Source organism: Mizuhopecten yessoensis, unplaced genomic scaffold, assembly GCF_002113885.1.
Source record: "Mizuhopecten yessoensis strain PY_sf001 unplaced genomic scaffold, ASM211388v2 scaffold1749, whole genome shotgun sequence".
NCBI lineage: Eukaryota > Metazoa > Mollusca > Bivalvia > Pectinida > Pectinidae > Mizuhopecten > Mizuhopecten yessoensis.
In genome coordinates this window covers 208066-230791 of record NW_018404202.1, presented here as the reverse complement: position 1 = coordinate 230791, position 22726 = coordinate 208066, and the positions used below count along the sequence as shown (strand labels likewise).

The 22726-nt window shown below is 38.0% G+C and overlaps 1 protein-coding gene across 1 annotated transcript; it reads right to left on the bottom strand.

Moving 5' to 3' along the window:
- Positions 1-202: 202 nt before the first annotated feature.
- LOC110467487 (endochitinase A-like) lies at positions 203-19905 on the bottom strand. Its single transcript, XM_021524694.1, has 6 exons — positions 19307-19905; positions 7639-7692; positions 6685-7020; positions 6011-6475; positions 1747-1825; positions 203-1013 (listed from the first exon to the last, which is right to left on the bottom strand). The coding sequence occupies exons 1-6, from the start codon at positions 19362-19364 to the stop codon at positions 590-592; spliced, it is 1416 nt and encodes a 471-aa protein (XP_021380369.1). The 5' UTR covers positions 19365-19905; the 3' UTR covers positions 203-589.
- Between the last annotated feature and the right edge of the window lie 2821 nt (positions 19906-22726).

The following is a 22726-nucleotide window of genomic DNA, read 5'->3' as shown; positions in this document are numbered from 1 at the left end:
TGTATGCTGGTTATAAGATGAAGAATGATGTATAGAACAGTGTATGCTGGTTATAAGATGAAGAATGATGTATAGAACAGTGTATGCTGGTTATAAGATGAAGAATGATGTATAGAACAGTGTATGCTGGTTATAAGATGAAGAATGATGTAGTGATATGTAAAACAATGTATGTTTGTTACAAGATGAAGAATGATGTAGTGATGTAGATGCTAAGTATATAAAAAAAAGTTGCAAATTATTGAAATAAAACATTTTGAAAGAAAAAAATAGTTAGTATGCGCATGACCAAAAACGTCTTAACCACTAACCATTAACAATTGACTCGCGGTATTTCCGGTCATGCGCATACTGACTAATAGCATTTGTGAAGCTAACTTGAAATTTTGTTCGGTCATAAAAAACTGGCGTTTATTTAGAGGAAAGTTAATAACTATATAACTAACTAATTTGTTAATCAATGTTCTTTCCTTAGCTCTCAAGGACAACACAATTAAGAAACAAATGTACTGAAAGTACTCAAACGGCAAGATGACGAATATAGCCGGATCAGCTACAGTCGTGTTCACAACAATTCTGATTGTCGTAATTATATCTGTATAAAAGTAATATTATTTCCACCTGAAGCTTTATTTACCACCGCGTAACTGGGAGTTTCCAGACCGGCATTGGAAACACCTACTTCAATTGTAGAACTATTTCCGGAAGCAACAACCACTGCTGACGCGCTCCCTTCTGATAAACTAGTCTCTGAGTCTGTGGTGTCGTCAAAGAGAGGGTTATCATATGTATTGTTTTTATATGCGATAGGATGAACTGGTGTGGTTCCAGCTGGGTACATATCGCAGGGTGGAGGTGAGCTAGGGAATGCTGAATAGTCATGAAGGACGATTTCCTTCATGTCTTCATCGCTTCTGTTGTGAACGGAACGGTCAAAGTGAGACTTAAGGCTTGTAAACTGACTGTAATCTGGATTGGAATAAGTCTGCATTCCCCTGTAGGTCTGTTTCTCACTGAAATGAAGGAAAATAGTATAAAACTTACAAATTGTTTCGCTTAAAAATGGATTTTGAACACTTTACCATCGAAGATCACGTTTTAAATAAGATTAGTGTTTTCATTGGTTTTTCATGGATATCCATTAAACAATGAAGCTCATCATTATTTTTACACAAAAGCAGTATAAAGAATTGTTGATGTTATAAAGATATTTTTATTTAGGTTCATCAAACTGACGAAGCAATTTTTCCTTAATTTTGCAGTGTAGGTAAATACCTCAGCACAGACGTGTAGCTGACAACCGTGTTTCAAATCACGGTTGGGTTTGTTTGTGTTTTACGTCCTATCAACAGCTATGGTCATTAAGGACGTGCCAGGTTTTGGCGGTGTAGGAAATCCGGAGTTTCTATAGAAAAAACCACCGACCTACAGCCAGTACCTGGCGACTGCCCCACGTAGGTCTCGAACCCGCGACCCAGTGGTGGAGGGCTAGTGGCAGCAGAATGTCAGGCTCCTTAACCACTTGGCCACCACGGCCAAAATCTAACACGTGTGTATGTAACATTTTCTATCATGACCGATTAATAAATTGCAAGCTTCAAAATTCTCATGAGATATTTGATGACTTCAGAAGTGTTCGTTATCTGTGTACTACGGCACACTTTTATGTGGTACACAAATATATGGAAAATCAAATAATCTTGTAGATCAACCTTGAATACAGTACTGTCAGCTAGGGATACTCACCGGCGACAGAACACACGGATAACTAGGATCACGACAAGGAGAAAAAATCCGCCAACAACTGTCGGGATGATGATGTCTACTGCAAAAGACACATTCGACAGGATTTATCGGAACTCATGTCAAAAGAGATATTTATTTATTTATTTATTTTGAATGTTTGACATGCTCTAGATATAGAACTACACTTAACATTAACACCAAGTGATAATGACTATTTAAAACTCTGTACTCTGAGGTACGATTAGGAAAACGTTCCAATGCCTTTTTAAGCTATGACTTATTTTATCAAATGAACGCAACACGACTTTCGGCCATTGTAGCAAGCCAAGAAGGCGGGACATTACTTTGAAACGATTACTATTGTTACAAAGATTGAAATTTATTTAATTATCTAACTTAGGAAAAACAACCGTCATAAATGTTACGCTGTTTCTATTACACATCGTTAGTTAAAAGGGAACATTTTGTGTTAATCATATTTCCGGGTACAACATTTTATAATATATCATCTAAAGATCAAAACGATACCAGAATATCGTCGACGATTCTAAAACTTTTTGTAGTCATGGAAACACAACTAAATGTGTGGATCCGTCCTCCCTATATATACTATTGTGGATCCGTCCCCCCTATATATACTATGGTGGATCCGTCCTCCCTATATATACTATGGTGGTTCCGTCCCCCTATATATACTATGGTGGATCCGTCCCCCCTATATATACTATGGTGAATCCGTCCCCCCTATATATACTATGGTGGATTTGTCCTCCCTATATATACTATTGTGGATCCGTCCCCCCTATATATACTATTGTGGATCCGTCCCCTCTATATATACTATGGTGGATCCTCCCCCCTTTATATACTATGGGGGATCCGTCCCCCCAATATATACTATGGGGGATCCGCCCCCCTATATATTCTATGGTGGAGCCGTCCTCCCTATATATACTATGGTGGGTCCGTCCCCCCTATATATACTATGGTGGGACCGTGCTCCCTATATATACTATGGTGGATCCGCCTCCCTATATATACTATGGTGGATCCGTCTTCCCTATATATACTATGGTGGATCCTTCCTCCCTATATATACTTTGTTGGTCCCGCCCCCCTATATATACTATGGTGGATCCGCCCCCCTATATATACTATGGTGGATCCGTCTTCCCTATATATACTATGGTGGATCCGTCTTCCCTATATATACTATGGTGGATCCTACCCCCTATTTATACTATGGTGGATCCGTCCTCCCTATGTATACTATGGTGGTTCCGTCCCCCGATATATACTATGGTGGATCCGTCCTCCCTTTATATACTATGGTGGATCCTCCCCCCTTTATATACTATGGGGGATCCGTCCCCCCAATATATACTATGGGGGATCCGCCCCCCTATATATTCTATGGTGGAGCCGTCCTCCCTATATATACTATGGTGGATCCTTCCTCCCTATATATACTATGGTGGACCGGTCCCCCTATATATACTATGGTGGATCCTCCTCCCTATATATACTATGGTGGGTCCGTCCCCCCTATATATACTATGGTGGGACCGTCCTCCCTATATATACTATTGTGGATCCGTCCCCTCTATATATACTATGGTGGATCCTCCCCCTATATATACTATGGTGGAACCGTCCCCCCTATATATACTATGGTGGGACCGTGCTCCCTATATATACTATGGTGGATCCGCCTCCCTATATATACTATGGTGGATCCATCATCCCTATATATACTATGGTGGATCCTACCCCCTATTTATACTATGGTGGATCCGTCCTCCCTATATATACTAGGGTGGATCCGTCCTCCCTATATATACTATGGTGGTTCCTCCCCCCTATATATACTACGGTGGATCCGTCCTCCCTATATATACTAGGGTGGATCCGTCCTCCCTATATATACTTTGGTGGATCCTTCCCCCTATATATACTATGGTGGATCCGTCCCCCCTATATATACTATGGTGGGACCGTCCTCCCTATATATACTATGGTGGATCCGTCCCCCCTATATATACTATGGTAGATCCGTCCCCCCTATACATACTATGGTGGATTTGTCCTCCCTATATATACTATGGTGAATCCGTCCTCCCTATATATACTATGGTGGATCCGTCCCCCTATATATACTATGGTGGATCCGTCCCCCCTATATATGGTGGATCCGTCCCCCCTATATATACTATGGTGAATCCGTCCTCCCTATATATATACTATAGTGGATCCGTCCCCCCTATATATACTATGGTGGATCCTCCTCCCTATATATACTATGGTGGATCCGTCCTCCCTATATATACTATGGTGGATCCGTCCACCCTATATATACTATGGTGTATCCGTCCTCCCTATATATACTATAGTGGAACCGTCCCCCCTTTATATACTATGGTGGATCCGTTCTCCCTATATATACTATGGTGGATCCTCCCCCCTATATATACTATGGTGGATCCGTTCTCCCTATATATACTATGGTGGATCCGTCCCCCCTATATATACTATGGTGGATCCGTCCCCCCTATATATACTATGGTGGATCCGTCCTCCCTATATATACTATGGTGGATCCGTCCCCCCTATATATACTATGGTGGATCCGTCCCCCCTATATATACTATGGTGGATCCGTCCCCCCTATATATACTATGGTGGATCCGTCCCCCCTATATATACTATGGTGGATCCGTCCCCCCTATATATACTATGGTGGATCCGTCCCCCCTATATATACTATGGTGGATCCGTCCCCCCTATATATACTATGGTGGATCCGTCCCCCCTATATATACTATGGTGGATCCGTCCCCCCTATATATACTATGGTGGATCCGTCCCCCCTATATATACTATGGTGGATCCGTCCCCCCTATATATACTATGGTGGATCCGTCCCCCCTATATATACTATGGTGGATCCGTCCCCCCTATATATACTATGGTGGATCCGTCCCCCCTATATATACTATGGTGGATCCGTCCCCCCTATATATACTATGGTGGATCCGTCCCCCCTATATATACTATGGTGGATCCGTCCCCCCTATATATACTATGGTGGATCCGTCCCCCCTATATATACTATGGTGGATCCGTCCCCCCTATATATACTATGGTGGATCCGTCCCCCCTATATATACTATGGTGGATCCGTCCCCCCTATATATACTATGGTGGATCCGTCCCCCCTATATATACTATGGTGGATCCGTCCCCCCTATATATACTATGGTGGATCCGTCCCCCCTATATATACTATGGTGGATCCGTCCCCCCTATATATACTATGGTGGATCCGTCCCCCCTATATATACTATGGTGGATCCGTCCCCCCTATATATACTATGGTGGATCCGTCCCCCCTATATATACTATGGTGGATCCGTCCCCCCTATATATACTATGGTGGATCCGTCCCCCCTATATATACTATGGTGGATCCGTCCCCCCTATATATACTATGGTGGATCCGTCCCCCCTATATATACTATGGTGGATCCGTCCCCCCTATATATACTATGGTGGATCCGTCCCCCCTATATATACTATGGTGGATCCGTCCCCCCTATATATACTATGGTGGATCCGTCCCCCCTATATATACTATGGTGGATCCGTCCCCCCTATATATACTATGGTGGATCCGTCCCCCCTATATATACTATGGTGGATCCGTCCCCCCTATATATACTATGGTGGATCCGTCCCCCCTATATATACTATGGTGGATCCGTCCCCCCTATATATACTATGGTGGATCCGTCCCCCCTATATATACTATGGTGGATCCGTCCCCCCTATATATACTATGGTGGATCCGTCCCCCCTATATATACTATGGTGGATCCGTCCCCCCTATATATACTATGGTGGATCCGTCCCCCCTATATATACTATGGTGGATCCGTCCCCCCTATATATACTATGGTGGATCCGTCCCCCCTATATATACTATGGTGGATCCGTCCCCCCTATATATACTATGGTGGATCCGTCCTCCCTATATATACTATGGTGGATCCGTCCCCCCTATATATACTATGGTGGATCCGTCCTCCCTATATATACTATGGTGGATCCGTCCCCTCTATATATACTATGGTGAGGGTAGACTCGTGTTACAGTGCCCTGTGGTTGATTTATCAAGTAAGAAAAAAACAAAACAAACAATAACAATGATAATAGTAAACAAATGCAACAGCTACTTTACGTAGGAACGATTCGGTATATAACTCACGGTTGCCCTGGCTTGTGTTCATCTTGTTCGTGGCGTCCCCGCGAATTGTTGTACCGGAAGTGGTTACCGGCGGTGAGATTAGCTTAGTGCTACTAGAAGACGCCATTATGATATCTTGGGATGTCGAAGACTGAGTTGGTTCTTTTGCTGTGGTTTGGAGTGTAGTTGTAGTGGTTAGAGTTGTTGTTGGTTGTTTTGTAGTGGTTAGAGTTGTCGTTGGTTGTTTTGTATTGGGTTGCGGTGTGGTAAGTTGCGATGTTGTTGGTTGTTGAGATGAAGGCTGATTTGTTGTAGGCTGTAGGTAGGTTGTTTTTGATGTGTTATTTTGCGTTGTAGTTGGTATTGGAGTAGAAGACGCTGTAACTGGTGTTGACGTTGTTGTGGAGGTTGATGCTGTCGTGGTGAGTGTAGAGGTAGTTTGTATATCATTAGAACACGTTACATTGGCAGTCGACAAAATGTTTTCTGAAAAAGATCGATACCAAAACGACATGTTAAACAGCGCAATCATAGCTTGGTATAAAATGCTACATTATAATAATAGGGAATAGCACATAATGTTGTAAGTTTCTTAGAATACACTAAATTAAAAACTAACGTTTCTCTAAAGGAAGGCAAATAAAAGTGATGATAACAAAATACACTGTATATAGTACATCCAACAGCCTGCTTACCCAGTGTTAGTGATACGCAATATCTGGAGTCACTTTGTGGCTGTCGGAACAGCGTCATCGTGATGACGTCACCGTCCTCTACCGTCATGCTCTCCGCTACATAGTGACACTGCCCAGTAATCTTTTCTCCGTTAGCTCGCTGAACTTCTACATATGATTCACAACCAGAGTTTGGTCCCAGGTCTTTAAAATTCGAAATTGATAAAGACGTAGTTCCAGATGGTGAATGTACCAAAACCTTACACCCGCACGTGCTCAGACCGAGGTCATTGGTATCATACATGTCGACGAGGACACTTCGGCCCAGGCTTGTCCCTCCAGCACATATCTTGCTCACTTAAAGACGAAATGGCTTCATATGATAAATTTATCATTTCATCATTGCTTGCTATACGTGCATATTATATATTTCTTAATACATTATAATACAATAGAAGTTAAAGAACATAATGGTTTTGGATGGATGTGTTCCATTATAAATCTATCAACCAAGAACACGTCTGTATATGTAAAGATAGTTTGACTACTCATTGAGCACCACTCCTTATCATAAAGGTCTAATAACCATATGCCAGAGTTCTCTGTTAATACAAATTATAGAATCTAATATACGGTACTGGTGGTTCATGTGCAGATAAATGCAAAACAGGGGTTCGATTTGTGTTTTCCAGAACGAGGCTTTGACCTGTTGTGTACACTAGAAAATCTTATTTTCGGAAGGACATTCTTCTTTCTGTGTCATGTAAGATGATTGGGTGTTGCCCTTGCCAGACATTTGTTTTTAAATATAAGTAATTAAATACACCTTTCACTAGCCAAACTTTATCTCACAACGTTGCTGTAGTACAGCGTGTGCCAACTGTCCGGACCAGTGAACTAGAAAAATGTTCTAGTACCGTAAAAGTTTGATAACAACTCAAGCCGGTAGCTACACATATGAAGTCTGATACTTACAGGAATATCCGTCTATGTTTCCAAGCAGCTCGCAATCATTCGGCAAGGCTCCAACTGCAAGGTTAAGTTTGCGCGTTTTACAATATTTTATAAAATACAGTCCAATTATGAATACTGCGTAGCGCTAAAATTCATATGTAATAAGCCTACTTTTTATATTGCTGATTAAGTTTCGGATATACGGATATATCTACGGCCTGGTTCCGGGTGGAGCTTGTCTTATTACGTACATGTAATATGATAGTGTCAATGGCTGCGCAAGGTCTGATGCTATTTGGAGGTCTGGGTAAGAGGCTGATGACAATTTCTTTGACACGGTGTTATTTAACCAGTAATTACTTCTGTCTAAGACTTTATGTATAGCACTTACTGGCATTGAACGCCATACCCCATTCTTTAATCTCGAGCAGCAGGTCTTCTTGGAGTGTCAGATGGTTCTAGTACAATTATATATATATATATTGGATGGTCGGTGGTGCAGTGGATAGCGCACTCGCCTTTCACCAAGGCGACCGGGGTTCGATTCCCGATTGGACGTGAAAAGGTATAGGGTCACCTGCCCGACCACGTGGGTTTTCCCCGTGTACTCCGGTTTCCTCCTACATTAAGACCCTAAGCGCGCTTCAATCCGGGCCAACAAGAGTGATTTATAAGTTGAAATAACTTGTTTCGTAATTGTTATAAAATAAATAAAGTTTATATTATATAGTACAATTATCGTCAACATTCGAATTTAAGATTAACGGCGTTTTGAAGATTGATATTGATTTATATGGAAAAGGAAAGAAAAGTCCATGTTCCATAAGATATCAACTGGGACTTTTCCTTCTATAACATAATATCTCGAATCAGTAATACACATTATAATGGCTGTATGCATAAGCGCCGGAATTCCTCCATTATTTGACATAGATAACCTGATCTACGGTACCTTATCACATACATCTGTACATCTTACCTTGTCCGTGTGTTTCTGTAGTTAACTTTAAACAGACGTTTATTACAAAAGGCTATAGGTTTCTAGACGATATTTTTTTCTCCCTTTTCTTTTATAAATAACTGGATTTTTGTTTTCCCTCGGTGACGTTCTCGGTAGTGTGAGCAATGTCTAAAGAATGTCGGAATATCAAATTTAACCCGCAGGTCAGCCGAGTAGACCACTTTTCTGGAATTGTATTCGGTTACACGGCCCTTAAAAACTTACGATACTATATCCTGCAGATTTTTATGTCGGGTATTGGTTTTCTTGTCCGCGTCGTCCAGGGTATCTGTTGATGTCCCTGGTGAAAACACTATTTTATTACTCAATGTTTACACATATGTTTTCCAATGTAACATAATCGTAGGGATTCAGCCATAAAACCTTACAGTCCAGGGCGGAATGTTGGAGTCCATACTCTACTTCATCTGCCAACACCCTCAGCTTTAAAGCCCTTCCCTGGTGCTATCTATACGACGCTGACCTTATGAGTATATTATATATCGCCGTTGTTTGTGAATGTCTGCTGACGAGAAACCATCGTGTTCCAAAGAGTACACATATATACCTATCTTATCGCTGTGTTTTAAGATAAACATATCTTTTTTTCAAATATAAATTACAAAAGCCCCTTTCCCGTCGTGTACCCAGTTCAAATTCAACGTATTTTGCAAAATCATCTTTCCATAGTGTATACATTTATATATCGCATTCCGTAGAGGGTAAAGTGTCACCAGCACTTGTCCATTTCACTATCCTCTGATATTGGACAATCTTTGAAACATAATTCTGCCTACCCTCAGTTGGTTGATGTTAGTGAGAGAAAAGCTTATACACCATTGATGTGTTTATTAATTAACAATTATTTAAAACAACAATTATGACTACAGTATTAAGATGACATAGTCTACACGTTGGTTCCCTGTCCCCGTCCGGAATGTGACTCGTATGAATAATAAAATTCATGTTAAAAGTCGTAATGAAATCTTACTCTACAAGCTTAATTGATGTACAAATGTGAGCTGTCCCGTTTATTTGCTTCAATCTATTGTACATAATGTACCGGGACAGGTTTAACCAGTCACTTTGGTGGGGAAGTGTCTTACAATGCTGTTTCCGGGTGATCTTACCTTGGTCTGTACAGTGCTAAGTATGGGTGCGTGATGCGCTATGTGCAGGCTTCTTTTTTTGATGTGTGGCCCCATTACAGTTCAGTAACCGATATGGTTACCGGCTTCTATGGAGCATATATCATATTACAGCTGTACATTACTGTTTTGTTTTGTAAGATGTAACGCATTGACAACTTCTCAAACCTACATGTATACCTATCACACCTTTAAGTACGTATGTACTTAAAATATGAAATGCTTCATTTGAAAAGTCTTGATGGTATGCAACACAGCTACGCTCAAACATATTCCATGACGCGCAGTAACGCATCTTGGAGATTAGGCTTGAACGGAACGGTGTGCATACCGTCAAGAATGTTTGAACAAATAAAGGTTAAACGATGCAGAGAGAAATATGATTTCAACGATCTTCGTGGTCTAATTTCGTGATTTAAGATATGTTTTAAACTGACTATTTTACCAGGTGGTGGAACAATAATTTTTGCGGGAACAAGAAAGTTATTTCTATGGTTACCCGTTCTGTGAGACGACGGACGGCGAACGGGAACTATTCGGGATATTCCGTCTGGATATGAATTGGACCTCACGTGATCATTGATTATAATTTGAGGGAAAAATCCGGACATTTTCGATCAGAAAACATTCATGTGTAATGATTCTTGCTGTTGTTGGTTTATAATAAGTTTTCAGTTGGTAGGTATATCTATTATTTATCTGAGGGCTGTACAAAGGAAATATTAATTTTATGAATAAAATCAAACGTCAGTCGGACGACAATATATAGTTGTTTTCATAGCTCTTTCTCACCGTGAATTACAAGGAAAACACTGGCCCTCACTGTGATCACGTTTACACGGCATTAAACTGACGATACCATCGTACGGAGATGGTACATGTTGCATGACTTCCGTGATTGAATAGAAATCTGATTATGTGTAAATTTATTTGTGTCACGTGCTATAAATGATAGTTTTAATTTTATATTAAAAAATGCTAGCTAAGACGTACAGGATTTACATGTATTTCGTCTTTATTGTGACGTCATAATTTATAGTATACGTCACTGAGTAAACCCAAGTGAGATACACGTATCACACGTATCACATGTATCACACGTATCACATGTATCACACGTATCACATGTATCACATGTATCACATGTATCACACGTATCACATGTATCACATGTATCACACGTATCACATGTATCACATGTATCACATGTATCACATGTATCACATGTATCACATGTATCACACGTATCACATGTATCACACGTATCACATGTATCACATGTATCACATGTATCACATGTATCACATGTATCACATGTATCACACGTATCACATGTATCACATGTATCACATGTATCACATGTATCACATGTATCACATGTATCACACGTATCACATGTATCACATGTATCACACGTATCACATGTATCACATGTATCACACGTATCACATGTATCACATGTATCACATGTATCACATGTATCACATGTATCACATGTATCACACGTATCACATGTATCACATGTATCACACGTATCACATGTATCACATGTATCACACGTATCACATGTATCACATGTATCACACGTATCACATGTATCACATGTATCACACGTATCACATGTATCACATGTATCACACGTATCACATGTATCACATGTATCACACGTATCACATGTATCACATGTATCACACGTATCACATGTATCACATGTATCACACGTATCACATGTATCACATGTATCACACGTATCACATGTATCACATGTATCACACGTATCACATGTATCACATGTATCACACGTATCACATGTATCACATGTATCACACGTATCACATGTATCACATGTATCACACGTATCACATGTATCACATGTATCACACGTATCACATGTATCACATGTATCACACGTATCACATGTATCACATGTATCACACGTATCACATGTATCACATGTATCACACGTATCACATGTATCACATGTATCACACGTATCACATGTATCACATGTATCACACGTATCACATGTATCACATGTATCACACGTATCACATGTATCACATGTATCACACGTATCACATGTATCACATGTATCACACGTATCACATGTATCACATGTATCACACGTATCACATGTATCACATGTATCACACGTATCACATGTATCACATGTATCACACGTATCACATGTATCACATGTATCACACGTATCACATGTATCACATGTATCACACGTATCACATGTATCACATGTATCACACGTATCACATGTATCACATGTATCACACGTATCACATGTATCACATGTATCACACGTATCACATGTATCACATGTATCACACGTATCACATGTATCACATGTATCACACGTATCACATGTATCACATGTATCACACGTATCACATGTATCACATGTATCACACGTATCACATGTATCACATGTATCACACGTATCACATGTATCACATGTATCACACGTATCACATGTATCACATGTATCACACGTATCACATGTATCACATGTATCACACGTATCACATGTATCACATGTATCACACGTATCACATGTATCACATGTATCACACGTATCACATGTATCACATGTATCACACGTATCACATGTATCACATGTATCACACGTATCACATGTATCACATGTATCACACGTATCACATGTATCACATGTATCACACGTATCACACGTATCACACGTATCACATGTATCCCTCATGCGACACGTGTAACTCACGCAGATAACATATTCTCCTATCATGCTGCACATCGCAACCATCTAATCAAAGTTTGCGTGATATATACACTTTATGACTCAAGGAGATACATGTTGGTCAGACTTGCTTTAAACAAGATGGCGAAAACAGTGGTTGTGGCAGGTTTCTGCCAATTTCGGATGGTGATTTTGGCAACAGTTTGCACCAAAAGGACTTCATAACACCAATAACGAACGTCGAAATACCGGAAGAAGAAAACTTTCATTAACGGACGAATGAATGAGGAAGTCGGATGAATCAGATTTCGTTAACACGTGTATTAGTGTAATAGAGAACTAAGCACCTTGCTATGAGAGTGGTAACATGTTTATATAATGGAACCCATCGAGCTGAGTTTTCTCTGACATGTACGAACCCAACTGTAGGGACAGAATTGTAACATGTAATACACAAATATACTTAAATAGTCTGGAAGTGACTCTGGTTGAAGTCACTTAGATAACCTTCACCCTTCAGGCGGTTTTTTATGTCGCGGTAAATGTATAGTAAACTCGTCAGGTAACTAGGATTAAGGGTGGGTAACGCCCCCTAACACACATTTACGAGTAAATTAGATATATACTTGGGAGGGACAACTTACAATTGACTTTGATGGTGCGGGGTCGTATTTCAATCACATATCTGAGAACATGCTATTTAAAGGTTAATTGTGACGATCCTTGTACGGAATGACATTACACGAGGTCAGAGGTCATTTAAGGTGTCGTGACCTTTATATGAACACGTCTTTAGTCTACACACGTACTGTGGACAATGTAATGGAGTTCGGCAGGTTTAGTTTGATGTGTGGTCTTAAAGTAGGTACCCTAAACAATCGTCTAGTTTTTAGATTTGGAGTTACCAGGTGAAAACAGGAGGACTTTTACTACGAAATACCCTTCTGTTATACAGCTTCTGAATAAAAGGTTTTTCTAAAAATTGGTAACGAAAGCAAAACATCAAGAACTAATACGTGTAAATCTTTTCAAATCAAAACTTGTTCAGATCTATGGAAATATGCCTTGACGCCAAATTCAAATGTTGACCGAAAATCGTAACCATAGAAATACCATGAAACCCTAGTTCTCAGTATTAATATAAAATCACGATACCCTAGTTCACAGTATTAATATAAAACCATGAAACCCTAGTTCACAGTATTAATATAAAACCATGACAACCTAGTTCTCAGTATAAAAATTAAACCATGAAACCCTAGTTCACAATATTAATATAAACCATGAAACCCTAGTTCTCAGTTTTAATATAAAACCATGAAACCCTAGTTCACAGTATTAATATAAAACCATGAAACCCTAGTTCACAGTATTAATATAAAACAATGAAAACCTAGTTCTCAGTATTAATATTAAAACCAAGAAAACTTGGTTCTCACTAACCATAGAAAATCATGACTACCTGTTTCACACTTACCATAGAAAACAATAACTACCTGATTCTCACTAATTATAGAAAACCACGACTACCTGGTTCTCACTTACCATAAAAAATCATGACTACCTGGTTCTCACTAACCATAGAAAAAACAATGACTACCTGATTCTCACTAATTATAGAAAACCATGACTACCTGGTTCTCACTAACCATAGAAAACCATGACTACCTGGTTCTCACTTACCATAGAAAACCATGACTACATGGTTCTCACTTACCATAGAAAACCACGACTACCTGGTTCTCTCTTCCCATAGCAAAACATGAATACCTGGTTCTCACTAACCATAGAAAAAACAATGACTACCTGATTCTCACTAATTATAGAAAACCATGACTACCTGGTTCTCTCTTACCATAGAAAACAATGACTACCTGGTTCTCACTAACCATATAAAACCATGACTACCTTGTTCTCACTTACCATAGAAAACCATGACTACATGCTTCTCACTTACCATAGAAAACCACGACTACCTGGTTCTCACTTACCATAGAAAATCATGACTACCTGGTTCTCACTAACCATAGAACACAATGACTACCTGATTCTCACTTATTATAGAAAACCACGACTACCTGGTTCTCGTTGAAATAAGGCAGTTCGACACTCTGGTGAAACGGTTAATTCAAAAATGAATCGCAATTTTGTTAATTGATTTCGGTATCATTTTTAATTCACACTATAACAGTGTATATTCTGTCAATTTTTATTCTTTGCTATATTAGCATTGTATGTATATTCCACTTCATAGTGTTTTAATCCTAAGTCCTAAGTAATTCTTGTGTGATATACAAGTATTCATTCACTATTAACTTTGTCTTTTATTTACTTATTCTGAATACTACTTATCTGTGATCACATTTAATGCTTTTCATACATTAACACTATTTATATATATATATCCCGGGGGGTAGGGGACTCCCAATCACTTAGTGATAGGATATGGATACTTTCTCTTTCTGTGATGATTATTACTGTTTTATTATTAATATATGTGATGATCTCCCTTTACTTGTAATATCATATGTTGTTGTTATTTTTACATATTTTTGTCGCAATAATAGCTCTCAAGAGCTAATGTTCCTTATTTACCTGTATGCGACGTTAAATAAAGTTTCTTGTATCTTGTATCTTGTAGAAGAATTCAGAAAGATAAAAAAATGAGTTTCTTCGTTCTTTTTAACTAACTGTAAGAAATGAAATAAATGTTACAATTATACGATGATTTGACACACATATTCTCCAATATGTGTTACCGCGTTTCTTTGAACAGCTTGGTTTTTTGTAAGGCGTGAACGTTTTTTTTTAACAGAATCCATGCGAGAATGAACGCAAATAGGTTACATCCTTATTGCATAAAGCACGCCGCTAATTACATCTGTACATGTATATTACAAGCTGTCTAAAAAATAGGTGTTTCCTGATATCTTTGTTAACATGTTAAATACGTTCTGATTTCATGACAAAAAATTCTATTATAAGTGTGATGATAAACAAATGTTCCTGTTTACACCGCCTGTAGTACAGCCCCGTCATACAATATATATTACAAAATGTAGCTAAATTAAAAAAATTGTATCACGATGGAACTATTACATGTATAACATTTGCTCAAAAATAAGACGTTGATTTTCAATTAATGAAAATGATCAACGTGAGAGATGCATAGAAAAAGATATTAAATATAATCTTCGAACAATTTTAATTTTAAGATGTCATCACTAAGCTAACACTGTTTCTACAGTCCTCTGATGCGGGTTGTTTTGTGAGACATGTTAGAAGGCGGACCGTGTCGATTGCACCCGTAGCCTAACATACAGGTCAAAGCAGGTGCGAGGTGACACAGATAGTGTCAGTCGGCACATTAACAGGATATGAGCCCACACTTTGATACTAAGGGAAGCCGAGAACCAGGCCCTTTGGGTCTTTTATTCACTTGCATTGTAGATATCCTATACATTGACAAGATAACACATGTTTCGGGTGGGTAACGCCCCCAAACAAACATTTAAGACGGCAGATACATAAGCAGGACAACTGAGGGGGCGGTGTCGCTTGTCTATCATACATTTTACTACATGCGAAGGTTCAATTTGTGACGAGCCCAATAAAGAAGACATTACTTATGGTCAAAGGTCGTAATTAGAAAGGTGTCGTGACCTTGAAATGAACCTGTCGTCTATCTATCTACGCAGTGAATAATACATAAGTAAAGTAGGGGGGGGGGGGGGGGGGGGCGGTTGTTATTATTGGGCGTTTGTTGTAGGTTATTTATTTTATCTTATATAGTTTCGTTTGGTTAAGTTTGATGTATTTTGGTATAGTTTGGTGAAGTTCATTTAGTTTATGCGTGATGAAATTATTGAAGACTTAGTTTGGTGTAGATTGTTTAGGTTTAATTTGATGTAGTTTAGTTTGTGGTACAGTGTAGTTTAATGTAGTTTAGCTTGTTGTACAGTGTAGTTTAATGTAGTTTAGTTTGTTGTACAGTGTAGTTTAACAAAGTTTAGTTTGTTGTACAGTGTACATGTAGTTTAGCTTGTTGTACAGTGTAGTTTAATGTAGTTTAGCTTGTTGTACAGTGTAGTTTAATGTAGTTTAGTTTGTTGTACAGTGTAGTTTAATGTAGTTTAGTTTGTTGTACAGTGTAGTTTAATGTAGTTTAGTTTGTTGTACAGTGTAGTTTAATGTAGTTTAGTTTGTTGTACAGTGTAGTTTAATGTAGTTTAGCTTGTTGTACAGTGTAGTTTAATGTAGTTTAGCTTGTTGTACAGTGTAGTTTAATGTAGTTTAGTTTGTTGTACAGTGTAGTTTAATGTAGTTTAGTTTGTTGTACAGTGTAGTTTAATGTAGTTTAGTTTGTTGTACAGTGTAGTTTAATGTAGTTTAGTTTGTTGTACAGTGTAGTTTAATGTAGTTTAGTTTGTTGTACAGTGTAGTTTAATGTAGTTTAGTTTGTTGTACAGTGTAGTTTAATGTAGTTTAGTTTGTTGTACAGTGTAGTTTAATGTAGTTTAGTTTGTTGTACAGTGTAGTTTAATGTAGTTTAGTTTGTTGTACAGTGTAGTTTAATGTAGTTTAGTTTGTTGTACAGTGTAGTTTAATGTAGTTTAGTTTGTTGTACAGTGTAGTTTAATGTAGTTTAGTTTGTTGTACAGTGTAGTTTAATGTAGTTTAGTTTGTTGTACAGTGTAGTTTAATGTAGTTTAGTTTGTTGTACAGTGTAGTTTAATGTAGTTTAGTTTGTTGTACAGTGTAGTTTAATGTAGTTTAGTTTGTTGTACAGTGTAGTTTAATGTAGTTTAGTTTGTTGTACAGTGTAGTTTAATGTAGTTTAGTTTGTTGTACAGTGTAGTTTAATGTAGTTTAGTTTGTTGTACAGTGTAGTTTAATGTAGTTTAGTTTGTTGTACAGTGTAGTTTAATGTAGTTTAGTTTGTTGTACAGTGTAGTTTAATGTAGTTTAGTTTGTTGTACAGTGTAGTTTAATGTAGTTTAGTTTGTTGTACAGTGTAGTTTAATGTAGTTTAGTTTGTTGTACAGTGTAGTTTAATGTAGTTTAGTTTGTTGTACAGTGTAGTTTAATGTAGTTTAGTTTGTTGTACAGTGTAGTTTAATGTAGTTTAGTTTGTTGTACAGTGTAGTTTAATGTAGTTTAGTTTGTTGTACAGTGTAGTTTAATGTAGTTTAGTTTGTTGTACAGTGTAGTTTAATGTAGTTTAGTTTGTTGTACAGTGTAGTTTAATGTAGTTTAGTTTGTTGTACAGTGTAGTTTAATGTAGTTTAGTTTGTTGTACAGTGTAGTTTAATGTAGTTTAGTTTGTTGTACAGTGTAGTTTAATGTAGTTTAGTTTGTTGTACAGTGTAGTTTAATGTAGTTTAGTTTGTTGTACAGTGTAGTTTAATGTAGTTTAGTTTGTTGTACAGTGTAGTTTAATGTAGTTTAGTTTGTTGTACAGTGTAGTTTAATGTAGTTTAGTTTGTTGTACAGTGTAGTTTAATGTAGTTTAGTTTGTTGTACAGTGTAGTTTAATGTAGTTTAGTTTGTTGTACAGTGTAGTTTAATGTAGTTTAGTTTGTTGTACAGTGTAGTTTAATGTAGTTTAGTTTGTTGTACAGTGTAGTTTAATGTAGTTTAGTTTGTTGTACAGTGTAGTTTAATGTAGTTTAGTTTGTTGTACAGTGTAGTTTAATGTAGTTTAGTTTGTTGTACAGTGTAGTTTAATGTAGTTTAGTTTGTTGTACAGTGTAGTTTAATGTAGTTTAGTTTGTTGTACAGTGTAGTTTAATGTAGTTTAGTTTGTTGTACAGTGTAGTTTAATGTAGTTTAGTTTGTTGTACAGTGTAGTTTAATGTAGTTTAGTTTGTTGTACAGTGTAGTTTAATGTAGTTTAGTTTGTTGTACAGTGTAGTTTAATGTAGTTTAGTTTGTTGTACAGTGTAGTTTAATGTAGTTTAGCTTGTTGTACAGTGTAGTTTAATGTAGTTGAGTTTGTCGTACAGTGTAGTTTAATGTAGTTTAGCTTGTTGTACAGTGTAGTTTAATGTAGTTTAGTTTGTTGTACAGTGTAGTTTAATTTAGTTTATTTTGTTGTACAGTATAGTTTAATGTATTTTCAACATTAGTTTGTTTGTGTTGCTTTGGTTAATTTTGTGTTAAGTTTTCGGGTTTATCGGGATTTATCGTTCCTGTTACACGTATAACAATTTAGTATACACGGGTTTTTGGATTTATCGGGATTTATCGTAGCTTTTATACCTATTTTACAGTCGTTGGGTTTTATGGTTTATACAGTTTAAAGAGGAAGTAATGTTTATTAAAAGGGAAAACCTTGATGGTAGAATTTCATTTGTCACGGACTGAGAAACGCCAGCGGAATGTGTGTAAATGTTACCTGATATAGACAATGCCGTGATATTAGACTTTGTTACAGATTATAGATTATACAGAATAACAGCAGGTGTGTCGACATCCTGGCTCTCGCCTTTACTGGCCACACAAACCATCAGTAGATATATAACAGCAGACAGCCTCACCTGCATAGCACTATTTTACAGGTGTGTTTTCGGACCGTATTAAATCACCTGTTATAAATATTAGTCAATAAGGAAACGATATCCTTAACCATTTAACGTCTGTATGCTATACCGTATTTAATGCTTGTGATATCACTTATTCTTAATTGAAAACAAATTTAGAACTCATTACGGTATTGGTTCTTTACTTTTAAGGTGAATGTTAAGAAACGGTGAATGTTAAATGTCTGAGAAATGATTAGAATATGTGCATTTTGGGGTACCTTTATAAACTTACCTTCAGATATAAGCGTTAACAGTATCCCGACCAACCTAAGGAAGTGTAGAGGTCCCATGCTGTAGAAGTTCTAGATTGCCTTCCTGGTGTAGTACATCTATGTGTCTCCGGATGGGCGAGGTAATCGGGTAACTCAATAGGTGTGTCACATGGTAGGTATACTTCTTATGTTTCCATGAACTTTACCTCACAAGAAACAAACTCATTACTGTCAAAATACTTGAGTTTCATTTTCGTAATTTTGTAAACTCTAACAGACGAAACGAAATTACATAAAAATGGAACTTTGAAGTATACATGTAGTATAGTTAGAATAAGTTTCTTGTACAGGAATAAAACTTCCCTGTACACCGGACGCTGTCGTAGGCTGTATGAGTTTAAAGGTGACTTCCTGTTACGGTTGTTTATAAAGGGAGCATATCCAGCATCGTCAGAGGGACTTCAACAAGTTAACAGTTCTCATTGTCAAATGGTTGCTTCTCAACGAAGTTTTCAATTGTTGTGGGAAGATTATTTCGGAGTACGCGGACACATCTTTCCACAGTTCCAGTCGGATACACCTTTATAATTAAAGGATATACACGATGGAGCCGCTCTGTTGTCTATAATCTTTGCATTTACCTTCTGTGCTAGGACTCTGCTGAATACTGTTGGGCATCCATCTTTGATTCCTACAGCAACCGATCTACGACCGAAGACTACAAGGACTTTAGTTCTCCCCCATCCCGTTAGGAATCCCATTTTTACATTTACAATTTGGTATAGATCGATTATATCGACGATGGTTTATAGCCTCTATGGTTCAGCTTTTATACCTTGTAGACTCCTTGTTGTCCGGTGTCTTTTATATAAAGGTAAACAATTTATAAAGTAAAAAGTAGTCTAAAATGCCGTGTGCATTGTTGGCTTGTGTGATTTCAAAGTAGACCATGAATTTATCGTTACTGCACTATTCCCAATCTGTCACAGAGCTATTGTGACCTTCATTTCCGGTTGATAAGTATCTTCCATGATCAGTATGTATATTGAAAAGGTTTTGTGACAGTAATGGATGTTAAGTCATTGAACACAGAGTGAAACGTAAATCATAATATAGCATAAGAGTTCGAGTAGCTTGTATTGCACCCCGCTCTGAACAAAGTGGCCTATACACTGCCTGAGGTTACACATGTATGTATTTCCTTCATTGAGATGTTGAGAGCTTGAAATACATGAGTAAACTATCATTATAATTTATATATATGTATTATTATAAAAATTATAAATACATTTTGAATAGGACAGGAGCTAAACATACATTGTTTCTGTTGATGTTTATTGTTTGATTACAAAACTGACCGATTAACCGGTTACTCGGTCGGAAGAAATTTCGAGCAACCATTTTCTAAAATTCTACCCTAATGTTAATCTTGTGATATGATAAAAATGTGTTAATTACAATTCCTGTGGTAAACATAGCCGAAATACAAGAATTGACCTTCATTTTGATGGCGTTTACGGTAGTATGAACGCAATTGGCAACGAACATATTATATCGTGCGCGTTATCCTTTTTTCATAATAATATGATAATAATATACATGTACAGCATATATATAGCGCCCTATATAATTTATAAGATTACTCTAAAGCGCTTTACAATATATGGTTAATAGTATCAGTTATAATTGTGAAAAAAGGCTTAAAATCACTTTTATACATTTAAGCAAGCAATGTGCATATAAAGCACCGGTTTCCATAGGTCACAGTACGAGGTTTTGGGACACACAACAATTATTCTGACTCTGACCGCAGTGATCGTGACGGCTGATACAGGGTAACAAGCTATTGTAGGTACTGAGGAGCTGTTCCATTCAGTGCCTTGTATGTGTACACCAAAGTTGTGTACTGCGACCTGTATCGTTCTGGACCCTCTGCGGACGACTAGTTAGTTTGTCAGATATACCACAGAGCAGAGCGTTACAATAATCAAACCGAGAGGTAACAAGTGAATGCACCAAAATCTTCTTTTTTTTTCAAAGTTTTGAACTGCCGAATACAGCCGATGTTCCTAATCTGGTAGTAATAGGATTTGGCAATAGCGTTCACTTGTTTCTCCATGTTCAGTGAACTATCAAAGTATGCCCCTAGGTTTTTAACAGCTGGAACAGTCTCAATACTTCTGGCACCGACCTTGAGTTGGAGAGCCATTGTTTGCTGACACTTTGGGGAAAGGGCGATTAGTTCCGTCTTTTCCTGATTAAGCTTTAGCATGTTGGCGTTCATCCAGGTACTGATATCTGTCAGAAAAGCTTCCAGATTTTTCTGAAATTGTATCCCAACTGTCCTGTTGATCGATGACCATGTAAATCTGTGTGTCATCAGCATAGTAAAGATAGCGGAGGCTATGGCGCCGATAAATCTCTCCGATCGGTTTGGAGTACAGGCAATATGTTCGTGGTCCTTACACCGACCCTTGAGGAACCCCGAAATCTGGAATTTTGTCATGTGAGGTGGTAGATTCGATGGCAACACACTGTCGTCGTTCACTCAGATAAGACTGTATCCAGCATAGTGCGGTATCAGTCACTCCATAAGAGTATTCTAGACGTTTCATAAAGTATGCCATAGTCGATGACGTCAAATGCAGCTGATAAGCATGACAAGCTCCGCTCTGCACTTGTTTTCCAATGCAGAAGCTATGTCATTATGTACACGTAGGAGGGCCGTCTCAGTAGAGTGTCCCATGCGGTAGGCCGATTGCATGTTGTCATGGAGACTGTTTGCATGGAGATGAACCTCTAAACGCCAGGACACAATCCTCTCCAAGATCTTAGACAAAAAAGGCAGATTTGAAACTGGGCGGTAGTTCTTTAACTCCTCCTTGTGCGTCCCAGGCCAACAAACGTCTAGCATGTGCCTTTTTGAAACACAGTGGAACCTTTGACTCAGCCAATGATTTGTTCATGATTGAGGTAATCAAAGGAAGCAGTGCTTCAAGACATTGCTTTAATAGATCTGTAGGCAGTGAATGAAGCTCACAGGAATTCGATTGCGAGGTCATGATGCTGTTGTGCAACTCATCCACGGTTGTTGGCGAGAGCTTTGCCAATGGTTCCCTATCAAATTCAATGTCAGCAGTCATGACAGAGATATGCTAATCTATGCATAACGTCTAAGCTAATTTATACGCAGTCAAGAGTTTACTTAGCTGAAGAAGGGAGATATTTAAATATTTATCATTTCGTTTCATTTAGAAATGACGACAATGAAAAATATAAAATGTTTTAATTTAAACGTTCAAAGTAAACCACTCCGCCAAATGACAACCATCGGTACACATATATTTCCAGGTGTTCTTAGTGACTGCGAATGATTAGACGAAAATCTGACTGACTTTTGTGAAAGTAGTGACATCGTAGTGTAGACACAGAGCGTTATC